At 41.2% G+C, this 21,401-nt stretch overlaps 1 protein-coding gene across 1 annotated transcript in view; it reads left to right on the forward strand.

Annotated features, from left to right (window-relative positions):
* Nucleotides 1–21,401, forward strand: part of elp1 (elongator acetyltransferase complex subunit 1) — a 181,734-nt gene that overhangs the window by 16,930 nt on the left and 143,403 nt on the right. The window contains exons 5-8 of the mRNA XM_051929899.1: nt 38–118; nt 6,139–6,224; nt 15,102–15,201; nt 18,004–18,094. Coding sequence (XP_051785859.1) covers nt 38–118; nt 6,139–6,224; nt 15,102–15,201; nt 18,004–18,094 — 358 coding nt within the window. The remainder of the gene's footprint in view (nt 1–37; nt 119–6,138; nt 6,225–15,101; nt 15,202–18,003; nt 18,095–21,401) is intronic.

The following is a 21,401-nucleotide window of genomic DNA, read 5'->3' on the forward strand; positions in this document are numbered from 1 at the left end:
TGTAAAATGACTCGGTTTGTGTCCTTTTTGTTTGTAGGCCAACAGACCATCATCATGATGACAAAGGACTTTGAGCCCATTACTGAAGTGAAAATTCATCAGGATGAGTTTGGTGAAGGTGGGGTTCCTACCATGATTTCCACACGGGTACTTGTACATTAACCCTTTGATGTGCTTGCTTTTAACTCTTTGAGGGCTGAATATTTTTTCCAAAAAACTTAGTTTTCTGAAAAGCAACGGCGTCACACAGACATCAACATACAACGTGGCTGTGGCTGCCAGTTTGCCAAGAATGTGCGGCAGGCTTGCTGCCAGGCTGTCTTCGCGTGGCTGGGGCAGCAGCAGCGGTCACTGTCGCAGTGCTTTGCAATCTGGTTTCTACCTCTTGTCATTGTTAAGCGGCAGTCCTCCCAGGCGAACAGTGCCATAGGTGTGTCAGCTACTTGAACCTGTTCAGCACCACGAATAGCTGGGGACCAATCAGCTGAAGCCGGAACCTCATGATCGTTTTCGATCGCTTTTATCAAAATCAGTCTGACAAGTCATAGTCCAGTTCAGAGAGGACAGGCAAAATGTTGTCCCCGGAGTGTTCTGCTTTACACATCCACTTGGATCTTTGCCATTGTTTGTGCCTTTCTACTCATGGGAGTACAGGAAATCTCGGTCAAAACCAACAAAGCTAACTTTCTTTCTAGTAACAAGACACCAACTAGAACATAACGGTTGGTTTTGTCACAGTTGATTACTATCGTCAACTCCTCCTTTTGACAAAGTCAAAATCAGTCCTGAAAGAGTTAAACTACTGACTAGTCTGCTTTTCAGTGAACTGTAAATTGAAAAAAATGTTGTATAGCATTGTTTTACTTTTTTTAGAGTAATGATGGGACAATCTGTTCATTTTATACACCTAGTTAGTCCAATAACGACTGCAAGCAACCAGAGTCTCTTCTGGCAACATCAGACACAGGTCAGAAATCAGCCTTGGCAGAGCGGGCTCACTGAGCTTGCCCACTGTGCAGCTGAATTGCATCACTGAGGCTGTGTTTTAATAGTAATGTTTAGTAAAATCTCTGAAAATGTTCATAAAATGCAGCTTTATGAGAATAATTTATAGAATGTATATTGAAATCTGGAATAGTCTTATAACACGGAGAAACTATAGAAGAAAAGGCAGAGGAAGATCTCATTCTTAAGAGACTGTTCATTTAATGTGAGTAGTGACATCTTTCACATCACTCTGATGGGCAGCATGATGTGCTGGGCTGGTAACATCACACCACCGAATCAACAAGTTTATTTAAAAAGGCAGGGTCAGTTATGGGACACATAGCAAAGGAGAGAATGAAGACAAAACTGAGTGCCATTGTGAACAATGCCACACATCCTCTCTCTGACACACCAACACTGAGGACTTTTTAAGCCTTTATACAAACAGCCATATTCCAGACTTCTTTCTTTCTTTCTTGATTATCCATCAAGCTTCTGTAAAAAGCCAAATTTCCCCCTGGGGGACAAACAAAGTTCTATCTAAAGTATCTCACAATAGTGACTACACCCCTCACATTTTTGTAAATATTTTATGATATCTTTTCATGGGACAACACTGAAGATATGACACTTTGCTCCAATGTAAAGTAGTCCGTGTCCAGCTTGTATCACAGTGTAAATTTGCTGTCCCCTCAAAATAACTCAACACACAGCCATTAATGTCTAAACTGCTGGCAACAAAAGTGAGTACACCCCTAAGTGAATATTGTCCAAATTGGGCCCAAAGTATCAATATTTTGTGTGTCCACCATTGTTTTCCATCACTCCCTTAACTGTCTTGGGCATGGAGTTCACTAGAGCTTCACAGGTTGCCACTGGAGTCCTCTTCCACTCCTCCATGACAGAGATAGTGGGTGTTAGAGACCTTGTGCTCCTCCACTTGCCCCACAGATGCTCAGTAGGGTTCAGGTCTGGAGACATGCTTGGCCAGTCCAGCACCTTTACCTTCAGTTTCTTTAGCAAGGCAGTGGTGGTCTTGAAGGTGTGTTTGGGGTCGTTATCATGTTCAGTTTCCGAAGTTGAGGGGATCATGCTGTGCTTCAGTATGTCACAGCACATGTTGGCATTCGTGGTTCCCTCAATGAACTTTAGGTCTCCAGTGCCGGCAGCACTCATGCAGCCCCAAACCATGACACTCCCACCACCATGCTTGACTGTAGGCAAGACACACTTGTCTTTGTGCTCCTCACCTGATTGCCGCCACACACGCTTGACACCATCTGAACCAAATAAGCTGATCTTGGTCTCATCAGACCACAGGACGTGGTTCCAGTAATCCATGTCCTTAGTCTGCTTGTCTTCAGGCTTTCTTGTGCATCATCTTTAGAAGAGGCTTCCTTCTGGGACGACTGCCATGCAGATCAATTTGATGCAGTGTGTGGCGGTCGTATGGTCTGAGCACTGACAGGCTGACCTCTGCAGCAATGCTGGCAGCACTCACATCTATTTTCAAAAGACCACCTCTGGATAAGATGCTGAGCACGTGCACTCGACTTCTTTGGTCGACTATAGCGAGGCCTGTTCTGAGTGGAACCTGTCCTGTTAAACCGCTGTATGGTCTTGGCCACCGTGCTGCAGCTCAGTTTCAGGGTGTTGCCAATTTCTTATAGCTGAGTCCATCTTTATGTAGAGCAACAATTCTTTTTATCAGATCCTCGGAGAATTCTTTGCCATGAGGTGCCATGCTGAACATCCAGTGACCAGTATGAGAGAGTGTGAGAGCGAGAACACCGAATTTAACACACCTGAGACCTTGTAGCACTAATGAGTCACATGACACCGGGGAGGGAAAATGGCTAATTGGGCACAATTTGGACATTTGTCACTTAGGGGTGTACTCACTTTTGTTGCCAGCAGTTTAGACATTAATGGCTGTGTGTTGAGTTATTTTGAGGGGACAGCAAATTTACACTGTGATACAAGCTGGACACGGACTACTTGACATTGTGTCAAAGTGTCATATCTTCAGTGTTGTCCCATGAAAAGATATCATAATATATTTACAAAAATGTCAGTGGTGTACTCACTTTTGTGAGATGCTGTATCTATCTAGAGTCTGGTACTGTCAGACTAAAATTTTGATTTTGGTATCGATACCAGCTTTCGGGTGTCAGTACCTGTACCAAAATGATTCTGAAGCAAATAACGGATAACTTCAAAACCCCTGTCATTGCTGCCAAAGGAGGGTCAACCAGTTATTATATCCCAAGGTTCACTTACTTTTTCCACTACCACTGTGAATGTTGAATGCGTTTGTAAAATAAAGACATGAAAGAGTAGAAGTTTTTGTGTGTCATTGGCTTAAGCTTATTGTGTATATCAGTACCTGTGACTTAGATGGAGATCAGATCAGTTTTTATGACCAATTCATGCAGTAAACCAGATAATTCCAAAGGGTTCACATACTTTTAACTTTGACTGTATATATATATATATACACACACAGTTAGGTCCATAAATATTTGGACAGAGACAATTTTTTTCTAGTTTTGGTTCTGTACATTACCACAATGAATTGTAAATGAAACAACTCAGATGCAGTTGAAGTGCAGACTTTCAGCTTTAATTCAGTGGGGTGAACAAAACGATTACATAAAAATGTGAGGCAACTAAAGCATTTTTTGAACACAATCCCTTCATTTCAGGGGCTTAAAAGTAATTGGACAATTGACTCAAAGGCTATTTCATGGGCAGGTGTGGGCAAGTCCGTCGTTATGTCCTTATCAATTAAGCAGATAAAAGGCCTGGAGTTGATTTGAGGTGTGGTGCTTGCATGTGGAAGATTTTGCTGTGAACAGACAACATGCGGTCAAACGAGCTCTCCATGCAGGTGACAGAAGCCATCCTTAAGCTGTGAAAACAGAAAAAACCCATCCGAGAAATTGCTCCAATATTACGAGTGGCAAAATCTACAGTTTGGTCCATCCTGAGAAAGAAAGCAAGCACTGGTGAACTCAGCAACGCAAAAAGACCTGGACGGCCACGGAAGACAACAGTGGTGGATGATCGCAGAATCATTTCCATGGTGAAGAGAAACCCCTTCACAACAGACAACCAAGTGAACAACACTCTCCAGGGGGTAGGCGGGCGTATCGATATCCAAGTCTCCCATAAAGAGAAGACTGCATGAACGTAAATACAGAGGGTGCACTGCAAGGTGCAAGCCACTCATAAGCCTCAAGAATAGAAAGGCTAGATTGGACTTTGGTAAAGAACATCTAAAAAAGCCAGCAGAGTTCTGGAAAAACATTCTTTGGACAGATGAAACCAAGATCAACCTCTACCAGAATGATGGCAAGAAAAAAGTATGGAGAAGGTGTGGAACAGCTCATTATCCAAAGCATAGCACATCATCAGTAAAACACGGTGGAGGGAGGCAGTGTGATGGCTGCCAGTGGCACTGGGACACTCGTGTTTATTGATGATGTGACACAGGACAGAAGCAGCTGAATGAATTCTGAGGTGTTCAGAGACGTACTGTCTGCTCAAATCCAGCTAAATACAGCAGTCACATTGATTCATGATACAGATGGACAATGACCCAAAACATACAGCCAAAGCAACCCAGGAGTTTATTAAAGCAAAGAAGTGGAAAATTCTGGAATGGCCAAGTCAGTCACCTGATCTTAACCCAACTGAGCAGGCATTTCACTTGTTGAAGACTAAACTTCAGACAGAAAGGCCCACAAACAAACAGCAACTGAAAGCCGCTGCAGGAAAGGCCTGGCAGAGCATTAAAAAGGAGGAAACCCAACATCTGGTGATGTCCAGGAGTTCAAGACTTCAGGCTGTCATTGCCAGCAAAGGGTTTTCAACTAAGTATTAGAAATGAACATTTGATTTCCAGTTATTTAATTTGTCCAATTACTTTTGAGCCCCTGAAATGAAGGGATTGTGTTAATAAATGCTTTAGTTGCCTCCCATTTTTATGTAATCGTTTTGTTCACCCCACTGAATTAAAGCTGAAAGTCTGCACTTCAACTGCATCGGAGTTGTTTCATTTCAAATTCATTGTGGTAATGTACAGAACCAAAATTAGAAAAAAGTTGTCTCTGTCCAAATATTTATGGACTTAACTGTAGATATGTATATGTGTATATGTACAGTATAATATACTAGCCATGTGCGCCCAACTACGTTGTGCGTGTTAAAGTTGTCTGTGAAGGGCTCCCTGTTCAAACGCGGCTGCCAGTCATGAACTGGGCCCTTCGTCGTACAGCATTATGATTTTTTATAAGGGAAACAAAATTACAAAAGAAAACCCTTGGACATTGATTCGATAGGAACGGCCTACTCGGAATCACTGTCCGAATACTAATTATGTGGTGGTGGAGGAGCATTTCTGCTTCTCTCCGTTCACAGTCCGTCTCGTTTTCACGACGCTGTCGTTTCCTCTCACGATCTCTTCTCAACCTTTCTCCAGTCTCGCAGGTTGCTTTGTGGCAATCCAAAGAGTAAGGCAATATACACGGAGCAACGGTTATAAAAGGGGGACACATAGGTATCCAGGCTCTTTAAAGCATAAATAAGGATCACTTTACTGACATGTGAGCAAGCGAGGGTACAACTGTGAGACGCGCAGCACTCGCCGGCTACAACGTAACAATAATCATTTCCGGAACGTGCTGTTACGTTGTCATTCATTTTACCCACTGTCTTTCTTTCATTCATATGTTACGTAGGCACGTACCTTTTATCTTCGGCAATCTCAATCTCTAACCAGGCCTCAGGAGCTAACCAGCGTAACACTGTCCACCACCCCTTTCGTTATTCCGGCACATTGTTGACATCCGTGAGTAACAACAACGTACTAAACTGGAAGGTGGTCTACGCATGCGTGGAATTCGCGAACAAACAAAGATCAAGATCCAAATGAAGATTATATATAAAGATATATTGGAGAGAGATAACAGAACACGGAGTCACCGTGTTGCTCATGTGACGACATTCTTTACTCAACTTTACCCTCCATAACTTAATGTTAAGATGATGTGCTGCATTATCTGACATTAGAAAACCATCAGTTTACCATAAATGTCATAATAATTCATTAAAGTGTGATTTATAAGCTCAAATTTTCTTTTCTTGCAGGCGAATTCATCACAGTTGGATGGGGCAAGAAAGAAACTCAGTTTCATGGGTCAGAAGGGAAACAAGCTGCTCAAAAGAAGAAAGTGGTAGGTTTGTCTCCATGTATTAGGACTCACAAGCTTGCCATGGTAAATTTCTGGACAATTCAATCAGGTTTTCTTTATGCCTGCATTGACAATGAATACGCATTTGTTTCCTCCAATATATTAGATACCTGGGTTTTTAGATGCTCTTTCGGTGCCCCTTTATAAATAGTGTATACAGTAATCCCTTGCTACTTCGCGGTTTACTTTTCGCGGATTCACGACTTCGCGGATTTTATATGTAAGCATATCTAAATATATAACACGGATTTTTCGCTGCTTCGCGGGTTTCTGCGGACAATGGGTCATTTTACTTCTGGTATTTGCTTCCTCAGTTGGTTTGCCCAGTTGATTTCATACAAGAGATGCTATTGGTGGATGGCTGAGAAGCTACCCAATCAGAGCACGCAGTTAAGTTCCTGTGTGCTGCTGATTGGCTCAGCGACGGAGTGCAGCATTAACCAGGAAGTCTCATCTCACTCATTCAGCATTAACGTGCTCTTGCTCCTGCATTCAGGGGATTATCACCTTCATCGTCATCATTTTTACTGCGCAGCATATTCATCACCATCATCACGTCATATATAGCTACGTGTACTTCGCTATACAGTAAGTGTAAACTTATCTACCAATTTCATATTGCTTAGCAGTTGTCCCTGTTATTAATAGAGTAAAGGGTGGGTTGTAAACAATACAGGGAGGGTTTAAAAACGTCCAAATACACGTTAAATAATTAAATAAATATAGTGTCCCTACTTCGCGGAAATTCAGTTATCGCGGTCGGCCTTGGAACCTATCTCCCGTGATAAGTGACGGATTACTGTGCTTTTTCCCCACCAGCTTATCTCAGAGTAAGCTACCCCTTGTGTCCGAATGCCCAAGAGATTATCATGTTAACATTAAATTTTAAGTTCTGTTTGAGCATAAAAAAGCACCACCTTACATATAATTTCCTATTCTTTTTTTTTCTCCTTTGCTGAAATTGTACCTAGAAAGTTGAATTTCTATCCAAACCAATGACTTTCTATAATGTAGTGATGTTTCATGGTCAGAAGTTTCACAGTGCTTTACTTGTGTGTAGCTGGCACAAGAATTGCAAAATTAAATAAGTTGGAACTCCAAGCCCCAACCAGGTGCATTTTCCTTTTTTCCGGGATTCATCATCGATTTGGATGAAAATTTAAATAACATGACCCTTCTCAGACAATTGCAAGTTATTATTGAGAAAAGCACACAATACTCGTTTTTTCCTGTCTTAATTTTAGAAAGTCAGTTTTAATATTTTATTTACCTCTGAAACCAGTTATGTTATATGGGTTGGGGACGGTGGCACTGCCCAAAAAAAAAAAAAAAAGGAGACCGAGCTGGAGGTGGCAGAGTTAAAGATGTTAAAATTTAAATTGGGTGTGACAAGGATGGACAGGCGGCACGGTGGTGCAGTGAGTAGCGCTGCTGCCTCGCAGTTAGGAGACCTGGGTTCGTTTCCCGGGTCCTCCCTGCATGGAGTTTGCATGTTCTCCCCGTGTCTACTTGGGTTTCCTCCCACAGTCCAAAGACATGCAGGTTAGGTGGATTCTAAGTTGTCCCTAGAGGGTGCTTGGTGTGTGTGTATGTGTGTCCTGCGGTGGGTTGGCGCCCTGCCTGGGTTTGTTTCCTGCCTTGCGCCCTGTTGTGGCTGGGATTGGCTCCAGCAGACCCCCGTGACCCTGTGTTCGGATTCAGTGGGTTGGAAAATGGATGGATGGACAGGATTAGAAACGAGGACATTAGAGGGTCAGCTCAGGTTGGACGGTTTGGGAGACAAAGTCAGAGAGGCGAGACTGCGTTGGTTTGGACATGCTGGGTATATTGGACGAAGGATGCTAAGGATAGAGCTGCCAGGCAAGAGGAGAAGAGGAAGGCCTAAGAGAAGGTGGTGAGAGAGGACATGCAGGTGATGGAGGTGACAGAGCAAGATGACGATGTCAGAAAAATATGGAAGAAGATGATCCACTGTGGCGACCACTAATGGGAGCAGCCAAAAGAAGAAGAAAAAGATTGAGAGAAGCACACAATACTAGTTTTTTCCTGTCTTATTTAAACTACTAGCAAAATACCCGCGCTTCGCAGCGGAGAAGTAGTGTGTTAAAGAGGTTATGTAAACATATATATACATATACATATCTACATATACACATATCTACATATACATATATATACATATATATATATATATATATATATATATATATATTTACACACATATCAACATATATATACACATACATATACACACATACATACATAGTGCGTTGTAACATGGGCTGTGATTGTTACATGGGACGGACACGACAAATCACAGCTTTCCGCTTTCTAATCGGGCCTGTGATTGGTGCTTTGACGGATGCCCAGATCCCACAGTATCTCCCCTTAGGAGAGGCGTTAGGCAAGTGTAATTGAATAGCGGTGCTGCAAGTTTAGCTTTACACCTGTTGTTAAGGCTTATTGACTGAAAGGGGCTTTCATGAAAAAAGTTAGGGCTTTGCTACAGGATACACCCTTCCTTAACTTGTGGAGGGTGTATCCTGTAGCAAAGCCCTAACTTTTTTCGTGAAAGCCCGTTTCAGTCAATAAGTCTTAAAAAAAGGTGTAAAGATATTGACAATAAGCTACGCAAACCCACCAAGACATGCAATCGTTTAAATCAAGGCGCGAGTCGAAAAACACCATCCCAAACTATTAGTTAACAATTAACACATTTCTATATGTATTGTAAGCATAAAATACAACTGATAATATGTTGCGCTTATTTATCTGGTGTACCGACATTTTTGCGCGTTTAACAGCTGAAATCTAACATGGTTTGTGCCCTTCAGAATGAAAACAGTTTGCATTTACCTTTTTAATAAAAGGCGAGCTTTTAAGCCTGAGAAATCACCCTGTAAATGCACACGTTTAATTGCACACGTTTAATTGCACACGTGTTAATATGTATGCTTACACAGTATTAAAAGACACTCAACAATTAACGTCATTTACCTTCGTTCCCGCGTTTGACTCGTGCTGTAAATCTCTTCCTTGTTTTCAGTTCACGTGATTACGTAGGAGGCGTGATGACGCGATACGTGACTCCGCCTCCTCCATTAGAGTATATGGACAAAAAACAGGTTCCAGTTATGACCATTACACGTAGAATTTTAAAATGAAACCTGCCTAACTTTTGTAAGTAAGCTGTAAGGAATGAGCCTGCCAAATTTCAGCCTTCTACCTACACGGGAAGTTGGACAATTACTGATGAGTGAGTCAGTCAGTCAGTCAGTCAGTGAGGGCTTTGCCTTTTATTAGTATAAATTTACCTCTAATACCAGCTATGTTATATGGGTTGGAGACGGTGGCACAGGAGACAGAGCTGGAGGTGGCAGAGTTAAAGATGCTAAGATTTGCATTGGGTGTGATGAGGATGGAGAGGATTAGAAATGAGACAAAGTCAGAGAGGCAAGATAGCGTTAGTTTGGACATGTGCAGAGGAGAGATGATGGGTATACTGGGAGAAGGGTGCTAAGGATAGAGCTGTCAGGGAAGAGGAACAGAGGAAGGCCTAAGAGAAGGTTTATGGACGTGGTGAGAGAGGACATGCAGCTGATGGGGGTGACAGAGCAAGATGACGAGGACAGAAAGAGATGGGGGTTGCCACAGCAGATCGTCTTCTTCTAACGGGAGCAGCCGAAAGAAGAAGATTTAACTCTAAAGCAGCTTAGTTTTAATGATGGAAAGGTTTTCAGAAAGACAATTACAGCAATGAAGCATTATACCTCTTGATGACAGGCTTAATTATTAGCCTTAAATAAAATCTAGGAATGCATAATTCTTTAAAAAGCAGATGTGCTTAGCATGCAAAATAGTTTTCATTTTAACAAATCCTTGGTTTGTCAGGAAATTTTGGTTTGGAACTATACAGTTCATTACATTTCTATGAATTCATGCCCACCACAGCTAAGAGGCAGTTATAATTCGGCCTTTTTTTAATGGATGTTTAACCAGCTGGGATTTGGGTCTGTTGCACAGATGGCACAATTTGAGCTCCCCTTTCTCTGAAACAGTTTATTATAAATAAAAGAAAAGTTGTTTTTTCTTCTATTTTTTAACCACATGATAGTTACTTTTCCTGCAGTTATATTAATTTTTGGGGGCTTTATATTGCCTTGTTAAGAGTTGTTTCTGAAAGAATCCTTTTATATTTTTGTTCCTGAATGAAAGCTCTTGTATACCAAGAGGCATTTCTTTAAACTGTTCATTAGTCGTGTTTGGTGGAAAAAATCACGTCTATTTTTCTGTTATTTTATCAAGGTCTCTGGCAGTTAACTACTATTTAAAGTGGGACTGATTTGAACGTTTTTTTAGCAAAGGTATATAACAGGATAATATCAGCCTAAACTGAATTGCTCAAAGTTAGGAACTCTTTCAGGTTTGACTTGTGATAAGAGAATTATCTACCTTAATAAAAAGTACAAAGTGTTTGTTTATTTATTTGTCTCTCTGATCACTATGTCTCTGTTATATGCCATTTGGTATGGAATTTGATAGCCTCCTTAGCATTAACTTCTTTAACACTAGAATTACCAGAGTCTACGAAAAAACTCGTAGATCCGGCCCACCTTAAAACCGTTCTCAGCTCTCTTTTGTCTTCTAAATGTGCCGATTAACACGAGCAGCAAGCAGCCGGCTATTCCATCCCCCACCGTCGCTGAACGTTCACTAAGTTTTCCCAGCTCATGCCTTGTTTGATCATCTGGGAATGACTGATGTGCTGGAGTTTTAGAGTGGAAATAATAGATCGCTATTTGGAACACACGCAGTTCATGTGTGTTCTGTTTCTACAGTAATCTGTGTAAACACATTTTTAAAACGGAAACGTTTTTCATATTTTAGTAGTAGCCTAAATGACAAAATGTAGGCATAAACTATACATTGTATGAAGCCTGAAGACCAAAGATCAAGTAAACAGTTTCACAAAAGGTTCATGTATGATTCAACAGCTTCCGTGGCGTAGCGGTAAGATTTGCTGACTTGTAATCGAGAGTCCCCGGTTCGATCCCCACTCACTCCTATATTTGCCATTTTCAGTGGTGAGCTGCTCCTTTTGTTAATATTATGCAGTACACACATACACTTGGTTTGCGTCTGTACTTGCGCTGTTTCTTAGAGTCAGATGGGGGGGGGGGGGGGGGGGATGTTAGAGTATGTGAGCTTATTCAGTGCTGCAGGATCAACGCAAATGTTGATCTTTTTTTCTTTCAGTAAAAGCGGCAACATAAATCCACACCTGATCTGACGCTGTTCGTTTTCAAACAATATTGCATTAGTGCGATAATGTTTTCACATATATTGTCTCTTTCTTTCAGGTGTGTAATAGGAACCACAGCATAGAGAGAAGCATGTACATTGTAATAGGTACACACGTTGTAAATGTAGGAAAGACTATCCTTGAATCTGATGATTGCATATAGCGCTGAACTTACTGCTCTGTACTGTTCTATTGTCTGCATGTCCTGGAGTACAAAAGAAACAGCATACAGCAACATGTGGGGACTGGCAAGATCGGGAAAAAAACACACGCAGTCACTGATTACAAACCGCAAGATGTTATGCGAATCATTATGAATAATATGAATAATGTTCCATCTGTGCCACAAAGTTTTCCGAAATGTACTATACAGGTCATAAAATGAATAATTCCAAATATCATATATACCTACATCTATGTTTTTTAGTTTTTTTGACATCATACACCATAAGGTGCACACTAATTCATCATGAGCAGGAACACTCAACAAAACTGAATAAAAAAAAATCAAGTGACGGTGAGATACGAAGAAGGCAGATTCGCCAGCATTTGTGTGTCAGTTTTTATCCCTCCAGATGAGAGAATGTCCAGTTCCATTGTCTCAAAACACCACTCACATCTCCAGTTACTCCGTTTCAAATAAAAAATAACAGCGTCAGATCCCTGGGGTTTGTGAGGTAGTATGTATCGTGATCGTGATTTAGAGAGAATAAAAGTAAAAAAACGTTAACTTTTACAAGTCCTATAAATGCACACCGTGTGTTACAGACACAAACCAAAAGTATGTGTGTACTGTATAATATTAACAAAAGGAGCAACTGACTACTGAAAACAGCAAATATAGGAGTGAGTGGGGATCGAACTGGGGACTCTTGATTACAAGTCAGCAAATCTTATCGCTACGCCACGGAAGCTGTTGTATTATCCTTGAACCTTTTGTGAAAGTGTTTACTTGATCTTTGGACTTCAGGCTTCATACATTATACAGTGGTGTGAAAAACTATTTGCCCCCTTCCTGATTTCTTATTCTTTTGCATGTTTGTCACACAAAATGTTTCTGATCATCAAACACATTTAACCATTAGTCAAATATAACACAAGTAAACACAAAATGCAGTTTTTAAATGATGGTGTTTATTATTTAGGGAGAAAAAAAATCCAAACCTACATGGCCCTGTGTGAAAAAGTAATTGCCCCCTTGTTAAAAAATAACCTAACTGTGGTGTATCACACCTGAGTTCAATTTCCGTAGCCACCCCTCAGGCCTGATTACTGCCACACCTGTTTCAATCAAGAAATCACTTAAATAGGAGCTGCCTGACACAGAGAAGTAGACCAAAAGCACCTCAAATGCTAGACATCATGCCAAGATCCAAAGAAATTCAGGAACAAATGAGAACAGAAGTAATTGAGATCTATCAGTCTGGTAAAGGTTATAAAGCCATTTCTAAAGCTTTGGGACTCCAGCGAACCACAGTGAGAGCCATTATCCACAAATGGCAAAAACATGGAACAGTGGTGAACCTTCCCAGGAGTGGCCAGCCGACCAAAATTATCCCAAGAGCGCAGAGACGACTCATCTGAGAGGTCACAAAAGACCCCAGGACAACGTCTAAAGAACTGCAGGCCTCACTTGCCTCAATTAAGGTCAGTGTTCACGACTCCACCATAAGAAAGAGACTGGGCAAAAACGGCCTGCATGGCAGATTGTGAATTTCCCATTGGGATTAATAAAGTATCTATCTATCTATCTATCTATCTATCTATCTATCTATCTATCTATCTATCTATCTATCTATCTATCTATCTATCTATCTATCTATCTATCTATCTATCTATCTATCTATCTATCTATCTATCTATCTATCTATCTATCTATCTATCTATCTATCTATCTATCTATCTATCTATCTATCTATCTATCTATCTATCTATCTATCTATCTATCTATCTATCTATCTATCTATCTATCTATCTATCTATCTATCTATCTATCTATCTATCTATCTATCTATCTATCTATCTATCTATCTATCTATCTATCTATCTATCTATCTATCTATCTATCTATCTATCTATCTATCTATCTATCTATCTATCTATCTATCTATCTATCTATCTATCTATCTATCTATCTATCTCCAAGACGCAAACCACTGTTAAGCAAAAAGAACATTAGGGCTCATCTCAATTTTGCTAAGAAACATCTCAATGATTGCCAAGACTTTTGGGAAAATACCTTGTGGACTGATGAGTCAAAAGTTGAACTTTTTGGAAGGCAAATGTCCCGTTACATCTGGCGTAAAAGGAACACAGCATTTCAGAAAAAGAACATCATACCAACAGTAAAATATGGTGGTGGTAGTGTGATGGTCTGGGGTTGTTTTGCTGCTTCAGGACCTGGAAGGCTTGCTGTGATAGATGGAACCATGAATTCTACTGTCTACCAAAAAATCCTGAAGGAGAATGTCCGGCCATCTGTTCGTCAACTCAAGCTGAAGCGATCTTGGGTGCTGCAACAGGACAATGACCCAAAACACACCAGCAAATCCACCTCTGAATGGCTGAAGAAAAACAAAATGAAGACTTTGGAGTGGCCTAGTCAAAGTCCTGACCTGAATCCAATTGAGATGCTATGGCATGACCTTAAAAAGGCGGTTCATGCTAGAAAACCCTCAAATAAAGCTGAATTACAACAATTTTGCAAAGATGAGTGGGCCAAAATTCCTCCAGAGCACTGTAAAAGACTCATTGCAAGTTATCGCAAACCCTTGATTGCAGTTATTGCTGCTAAGGGTGGCCCAACCAGTTATTAGGTTCAGGGGGCAATTACTTTTTCACACAGGGCCATGTAGGTTTGGATTTTTTTTTCTCCCTAAATAGTAAAAACCACCATTTACAAACTGCATTTTGTGTTTACTTGTGTTATATTTGACTAATGGTTAAATGTGTTTGATGATCAGAAACATTTTGTGTGACAAACATGCAAAAGAATAAGAAATCAGGAAGGGGGCAAATAGTTTTTCACACCACTGTATAGTTTATGCCTACATTTTGTCATTTACTACCAAAATATGAAAAACGTTTCTGTTTTAAAAATGTGTTTACACAGATTACTGTAGAAACGGAACACACATGAAATGCGTGTGTTCCAAATAGCGATCTATTATTTCCACTCTAAAACTCCAGCACTTCAGTCACTCCCAGATAATCAAACAAGGCATGAGCTGGGAAAAGTTAATGAACGTTCTGTGACGGTAGGGGATGGAATAGCCGGCTGCTTGCTGCTCGTGTTAATGGGCACATTTAGAAGAAAAATGAGAGGTGAGAACGGTTTTAAGGTGGGCCGGATCTACGACTTTTTTCGTAGACTCTGGTAATTCTAGTGTTAAATCAGTATAAGTCATTTCATATGTAAAAATGCGGTACTGTGCATTTGTGTTCAGTAATTCACTTAGGAAAAGTGTGTCAGCTTTTTATAAATGGAGTCAGTTTATTTTAAATGTATCTCTGAATAACAAAACTTCTTTCATTTGAATATTATTCCTTGTTAATAGGCAGTGCAGCCAGCTCTACAATGGGATGATCAAAGGGTGCGCACCACATGGAGAGGAGATGGGCAGTTTTTTGCCCTCAGCGCTATTTGTCCAGAAACAGGTATGTCCGTTCAAGAGTAAAAAAATAAATAATTGAGAGATCTTTGCATCTTAATAACTTTTAATAAGTTTTCCATGTCCATGGCAAAGTAAAAAGTAAGTAATGTATGAACTTAAGCTTGTATCCAGTATATCTGTTTATTAGAATTAGGGGGCTTCGCTCGCCAACCCCCCCGGCCTGCGCTACGCACCAGCCTCTTCGTGTCTCTGCCGCTCTCATATGTGTGTTTCACTTTCACCAAACAACAAATCTTTTAATTGGGAAGAAGCGCTACTTTTCCCTGATGGCAACACGAATTAGACGATGTACAAGTCTCCGACTTAAAGTTTAAATCCGAACAATATATTCGATCTCGGGCGGCACGGTGGCGCAGTGGATAGCACTGCTGCCTCGCAGTTGGGAGACCTGGGGACCTGGGTTTGCTTCCCGGGTCCTCCCTGCGTGGAGTTTGCATGTTCTCCCCATGTCTGCGTGGGTTTCCTCTGGGCGCTCCGGTTTCCTTCCACAGTCCAAAGACATGCAGGTTAGGTGGATTGGCGATTCTAAATTGGCCCTAGTGTGTGCTTGGTGTGTGGGTGTGTTTGTGTGTGTCCTGCGGTGGGTTGGCACCCTGCCCGGGGTTGGTTCCTGCCTTGTGCCCTGTGTTGGCTGGGTGTGACTCCAGCAGACCCCCGTGACCCTGTGTACGGATTCAGCGGGTTGGAAAATGGATGGATGGATATTCGATCTCTTTTCGCTGTTCTGTTATTTCACCGAGTAGTAATTTCCGTTTGTTTGCGCTAATGCGATCTTTACCATCAGTTTTTTCAGTCTTTCTTTATCTCTAACCTGCTCTGCATGTGTATCACGCCAACATTTCTGATTTTTTTCCAATGTTCTACTTTGTCATCTACTCTTTTATTTCCGGACCCGGGCGTGGTTAAATCTCTTGGCAACAAAGTCTCGTCTCGCAGGACTTGAAAGTGTCTCTCTCCGAGAAAGTCACGTCTCGTCCCAAGATAAAAAGTCTCGTCTCGTCCCAGGAGTTTTTTTATTATAATAGAGAGACTACAAAAATTGGTGTCTTCTCATTGCAGTGTGTGTAAGCACAACTGATGTGCAGCATGTCTTTGGAAAATGTATTTGTTACTTGAATCTAAAAATTCCTGCCTTCCTCTTGCCCAAGATAGCTGTGAACAAAACAGTACTGATAACATATTAAATAATAATAATAATAATACATTTTATTTCAAGGTGCCTTTCTAAACACCCAAGGACACCATACAGATAATAAAATCATAAAACCAACAAAATCATGCATGTACACATATACATATATCTATGGAACTGAAAATGCAGCAATAAGAATACAGCCTAAGATCATGTAGTGTAAGCTAATCTAAATAAATCTTATGACGAGATCTGAAAATAGGTAGGGAATCTGTGTCCTGAATGTTTTGTGGTAGTGAGTTCCAGAGACGAGGAGCACTACGACTGAATGCCTCGGAGCCCACAGTGATCAGGCATGCGGGGGGGGTGATGAGAAGACCAGATGTAGAGGACCTAAGAGTGTGGTTAGGTGTATAAATATGTATGAGGTCAGAAATAAAAGACTTCATAAAGACGTTCAAAAACATTGGTGCAATACACATGCAGAGAAGTTAAAGAATATCCATCCATTCCGTTATCCAACCCGCTTTATCCTAACCACAGGGTCATGGGAGTCATTCCCAGCTAACACGGGGCGCAAGGCAGGAAACAAACCCCGGGCAAGGCGCCAGCCCACCGCAGAAGTTAAAGAATATGAAAGTAGTAAAATTCGAAAGTGTCAAAAAAAAAAAAAAAGTAAAGATTGCATTAGCACAAACAAACGGAAATTATTACTTGGTGAAATAACAGAACAGCAAAAAAGATCGAATATATGGACACAGGTGATATGTCAGAAGTATGTAGATATTGTAAGGCTTTAAAGTTTATGTCGGAGACCTGTAGATCTTCTAATTCATGTTGCCATCAGGGAAAAGAAGCGTTGCCTCCCAATCAAGAGGCGTATCCACGAGAATTAAAATATTTGTTGTTTGGTGAAAGTGAAATCCACAAACACTACAGGCAAAATATCTGAGTCTAAAATAATCTTTTCACGTTTGCATCATTCAGTGCTCAAAACGTAGATTTACACAATAATGGACCATGTGCTATGAGAATCTGTGGTCCCGTAACAATTAAAGCAACGACATGTTTAATTTCGAAGACACCACAATTCGGTCAGGTGTATATTTATGATCACGGAGAAGCGATGCAACATAAACGTTAACATTATACAAAGTTATTGTCTGTCTGTATATCTGCATTGTTATCACTCTTTAATTTAATATTGTTTTTTGTATCAGTATGCTGCTGCTGGAGTATGGGAATTTCCTCTTGGGATTAATAAAGTATCTATCTATCTATCTATCTATCTATCTATCTATCTATCTATCTATCTATCTATCTATCTATCTATCTATCTATCTATCTATCTATCTATCTATCTATCTATCTATCTATCTATCTATCTATCTATCTATCATATAGTGTGTTTCATATCTATCTATCATATAGTGCCTTTCATATCTATCTATCTATCTATCTAAAATCAAAAGTGTAGGTAACAATTCCCATGAAAATAATAATCTCTTAAAATTGTATATCCGGTTAACCAAACCCGGGGGTGGGCAAGCGAAGCGAGCAGGGGACAGAGCCCCCTAGTATTTATACAAATACTTTTTCATGAATAAAGATTTGCAAAACATTGTTTGACAAATTAATCTTCATATTGTATAGGTGCTCGGAAAGTGCGAGTGTGGAACAGAGAGTGTGTTCTCCAATCAACCAGTGAGCAAGTAAATGGCTTGGAGCAACCATTGTCTTGGAAGTAAGTTTTTGGTAGCGTTTTATTGTATTATATGCTAAAAATAGTAGGCTGAGGTGTCCTTTGATTATGAAATGTTTAAACTATGCCAACACATTTGAGATAATTACCCTACAGAAAAAAATTAAAGCAAAATCACACAGGTATTCTTGGCAGATGCTTGTAGATTTTGTGGTGCTTTTTTATGGTAGAGTCCTAAGGTGGACCTATTTTTTCCCACTTCAACTTCATTATGCTCTATTATCTAAGGCCATAGCAGAAAACTCCAAATTTCCACACACTTACTGCACTTTGATTTTATTTTTATGTTTATTTTCATTACAGTTTTATGTGTGTTTCTTATAAATATGACAAAGAACATAACTAGCTTTGCCTTGCAAAGAACTTGTGTGTTTATGTGTGTATTACAGATTATTATTTGGGAGGTTCTAAAAATATATATACAGTGGAACCTCGGGTCACGAATGTCTTAGACCACGTACAAATTGGGTTATGACCAAAAAGTTCACCAAACTTTTTCATCTGTTCACGACCACACACTTGGGTGACGAACAAGCCAGTTTTCCTTCCGGTTCTTACGCGCCGATGATTTCCGCACGTGTTCAGTCTCTCCCTGTGAAGTGAGCAACCGAGAGCAAGAGAGAGAGAGAGAGAGAGACCCCAAGGCAGGGGTGTTTTGGCCAACACTCGGTGGGGCAGAAGGAAGCGGTCGCTCTAGCTGAGTGATCAGGGAGCTGGAGTGACCAGAAGAAGTAAGTAAACATTTAGTTTACTATTACGCTGTGCATTCTATGGTATAATTAACTATTTTTGTGCTTAAAAATCTTAAAAAAGATATATATTTACATATAGCTTGTATGGTCCAGAACGGATTAATTGTATTTACATACAATCCTATGGGGGGAAATTACTTCAGGTCACAACCAAATTGGGTTGCAGCCAGAGTTTTGGAACGAATTATGGTCATGACCCGAGGTTACACTGTGTGTGTGTGTGTGTGTATGTGTATGTATGTATGTGTATATATATATATATATATATATATATATATATATATATATATATATATTTAGTCAGCCACCAATTGTGCAAGTTCTCCCAACTAAAAAGATGAGAGAGGCCTGTAATTTTCATCATAGGTATACCTCAACTATGAGAGACAAAATGAGAAATAAAAATCCAGAAAATCACATTGTCTGATTTTTAAAGAATTTATTTGCAAATTATGGTGGAAAATAAGTATTTGGTCACCTACAAACAAGCAAGATTTCTGTCTCTCACAGACCTGTAACTTCTTCTGTAAGAGGCTCCTCTGTCCTCCACTCGTTACCTGTATTAATGGCACCTGTTTGAACTCGTTATCAATATAAAAGACACCTGTCCACAACCTCAAACAGTCACACTCCAAACTCCACTATGGCCAAGACCAAAGAGCTGTCAAAGGACACCAGAAACAAAATTGTAGACCTGCACCAGGCTGGGAAAACTGAATCTGCAATAGGTAAGCAGCTTGGTGTGAAGAAATCAACTGTGGGAGCAATTATTAGAAAATGGAAGACATACAAGACCACTGATAATCTCCCTCGATCTGGGGCTCCACGCAAGATCTCACCCCGTGGGGTCAAAATGATCACAAGAACGGTGAGCAAAAATCCCAGAACCACACAGGGGGACCTAGTGAATGACCTGCAGAGAGCTGGGACCAAAGTAACAAAGGCTACCATCAGTAACACACTACGCCGCCAGGGACTGAAATCCTGCAGTGCCAGACGTGTCCCCCTGCTTAAGCCAGTACATGTGCAGGCCCGTCTGAAGTTTGCTAGAAAGCATTTGGATGATCCAGAAGAGGATTGGGAGAATGTCATATGGTCAGATGAAAAAACTCTACTTGTCGTGTTTGGAGGAGAAAGAATGCTGAGTTGCATCCAAAGGACACCATACTTACTGTAAAGCATGGGGGTGGAAACATCAGGCTTTGGGGCTGTTTTTCTACAAAGGGACCAGGACGACTGATCCATGTAAAGGAAAGAATGAATGGGGCCATGTATCGTCAGATTTTGAGTGAAAACCTCCTTCAATCAGCAAGGGCATTGAAGGTGAAACATGGCTGGGTCTTTCAGCATGACAATGATCCCAAACACACCGCCCGGGTAACAAAGGAGTGGCTTCGTAAGAAGCATTTCAAGGTCCTGGAGTGGCCTAGCCAGTTTCCAGATCTCAACCCCATCGAAAATCTTTGGAGGGAGTTGAAAGTCCGTGTTGGCCAGCGACAGCCCCAAAACATCACTGCTCTAGAGGAGATCTGCATGGAGGAATGGGCCAAAATACCAGCAACAGTGTGTGAAAACCTTGTGAAGACTTACAGAAAACGTTTGACCTCTGTCATTGCCAACAAAGGGTATATAACAAAGTATTGAGATGAACTTTTGTTATTGACCAAATACTTTTTTTCCACCATAATTTGCAAATAAATTCTTCACAAATCAGACAATGTGATTTTCTGGATTTTTTTTTCTCATTTTGTCTCTCATAACATAAACACCATGTTCAAGCATAGGGGTGTTCATATGTGCACTTGGCACCAGGACACCCTAGGCCTCAGTTCGATGATCGACTTTGTGGTCGTGTCGTCGGACTTGCGGTCACATGTCTTGGACACTCGGGTAAAGAGAGGGGCGGAGCTGTCAACTGATCACCACCTGGTGGTGAGTTGGCTTCGATGGTGGGGGAGGATGCCGGTCAGGCCTGGTAGGCCCAAACGTGTTGTGAGGGTCTGCTGGGAACGTCTGGCAGAGCCCCCTGTCAGAAGTAGTCTCAACTCCCACCTCCGGCAGAACTTTGACCACATCCCGAGGGAGGTGGGGGACATTGAGTCCGAATGGGCCATGTTCCGTGCCTCTATTGTTGAGGCGGCTGACCGGAGCTGTGGCCGTAAGGTGGTCGGTGCCTGTCGTGGCGGCAATCCCCGAATCCGTTGGTGGATGCCGTCAACCTGAAGAAGGAGTCCTACAGGACCCTTTTGTCCTGTGGGACTCTGAAGGCAGCTGATAGGTACCAGCAGGCCAAGCGGAATGCGGCTTTGGTGGTTGCTGAGGCAAAAACTCGGGCGTGGGAGGAGTTTGGGGAGGCCATGGAGAACGACTTTCGGACGGCTTCAAGGAGATACTGGTCCACCATCCGGCGTCTCAGGAAGGGGAAGCAGTGCAGTGTCAACACTGTATATGGTGGGGATGGTGCACTGCTGACCTCGACTTGGGACGTTGTGGGTCGGTGGGGGGAGTACTTCGAAGACCTCCTCAATCCCATTAAT

The sequence above is a fragment of the Erpetoichthys calabaricus genome, chromosome 7, assembly GCF_900747795.2.
Source record: "Erpetoichthys calabaricus chromosome 7, fErpCal1.3, whole genome shotgun sequence".
NCBI lineage: Eukaryota > Metazoa > Chordata > Cladistia > Polypteriformes > Polypteridae > Erpetoichthys > Erpetoichthys calabaricus.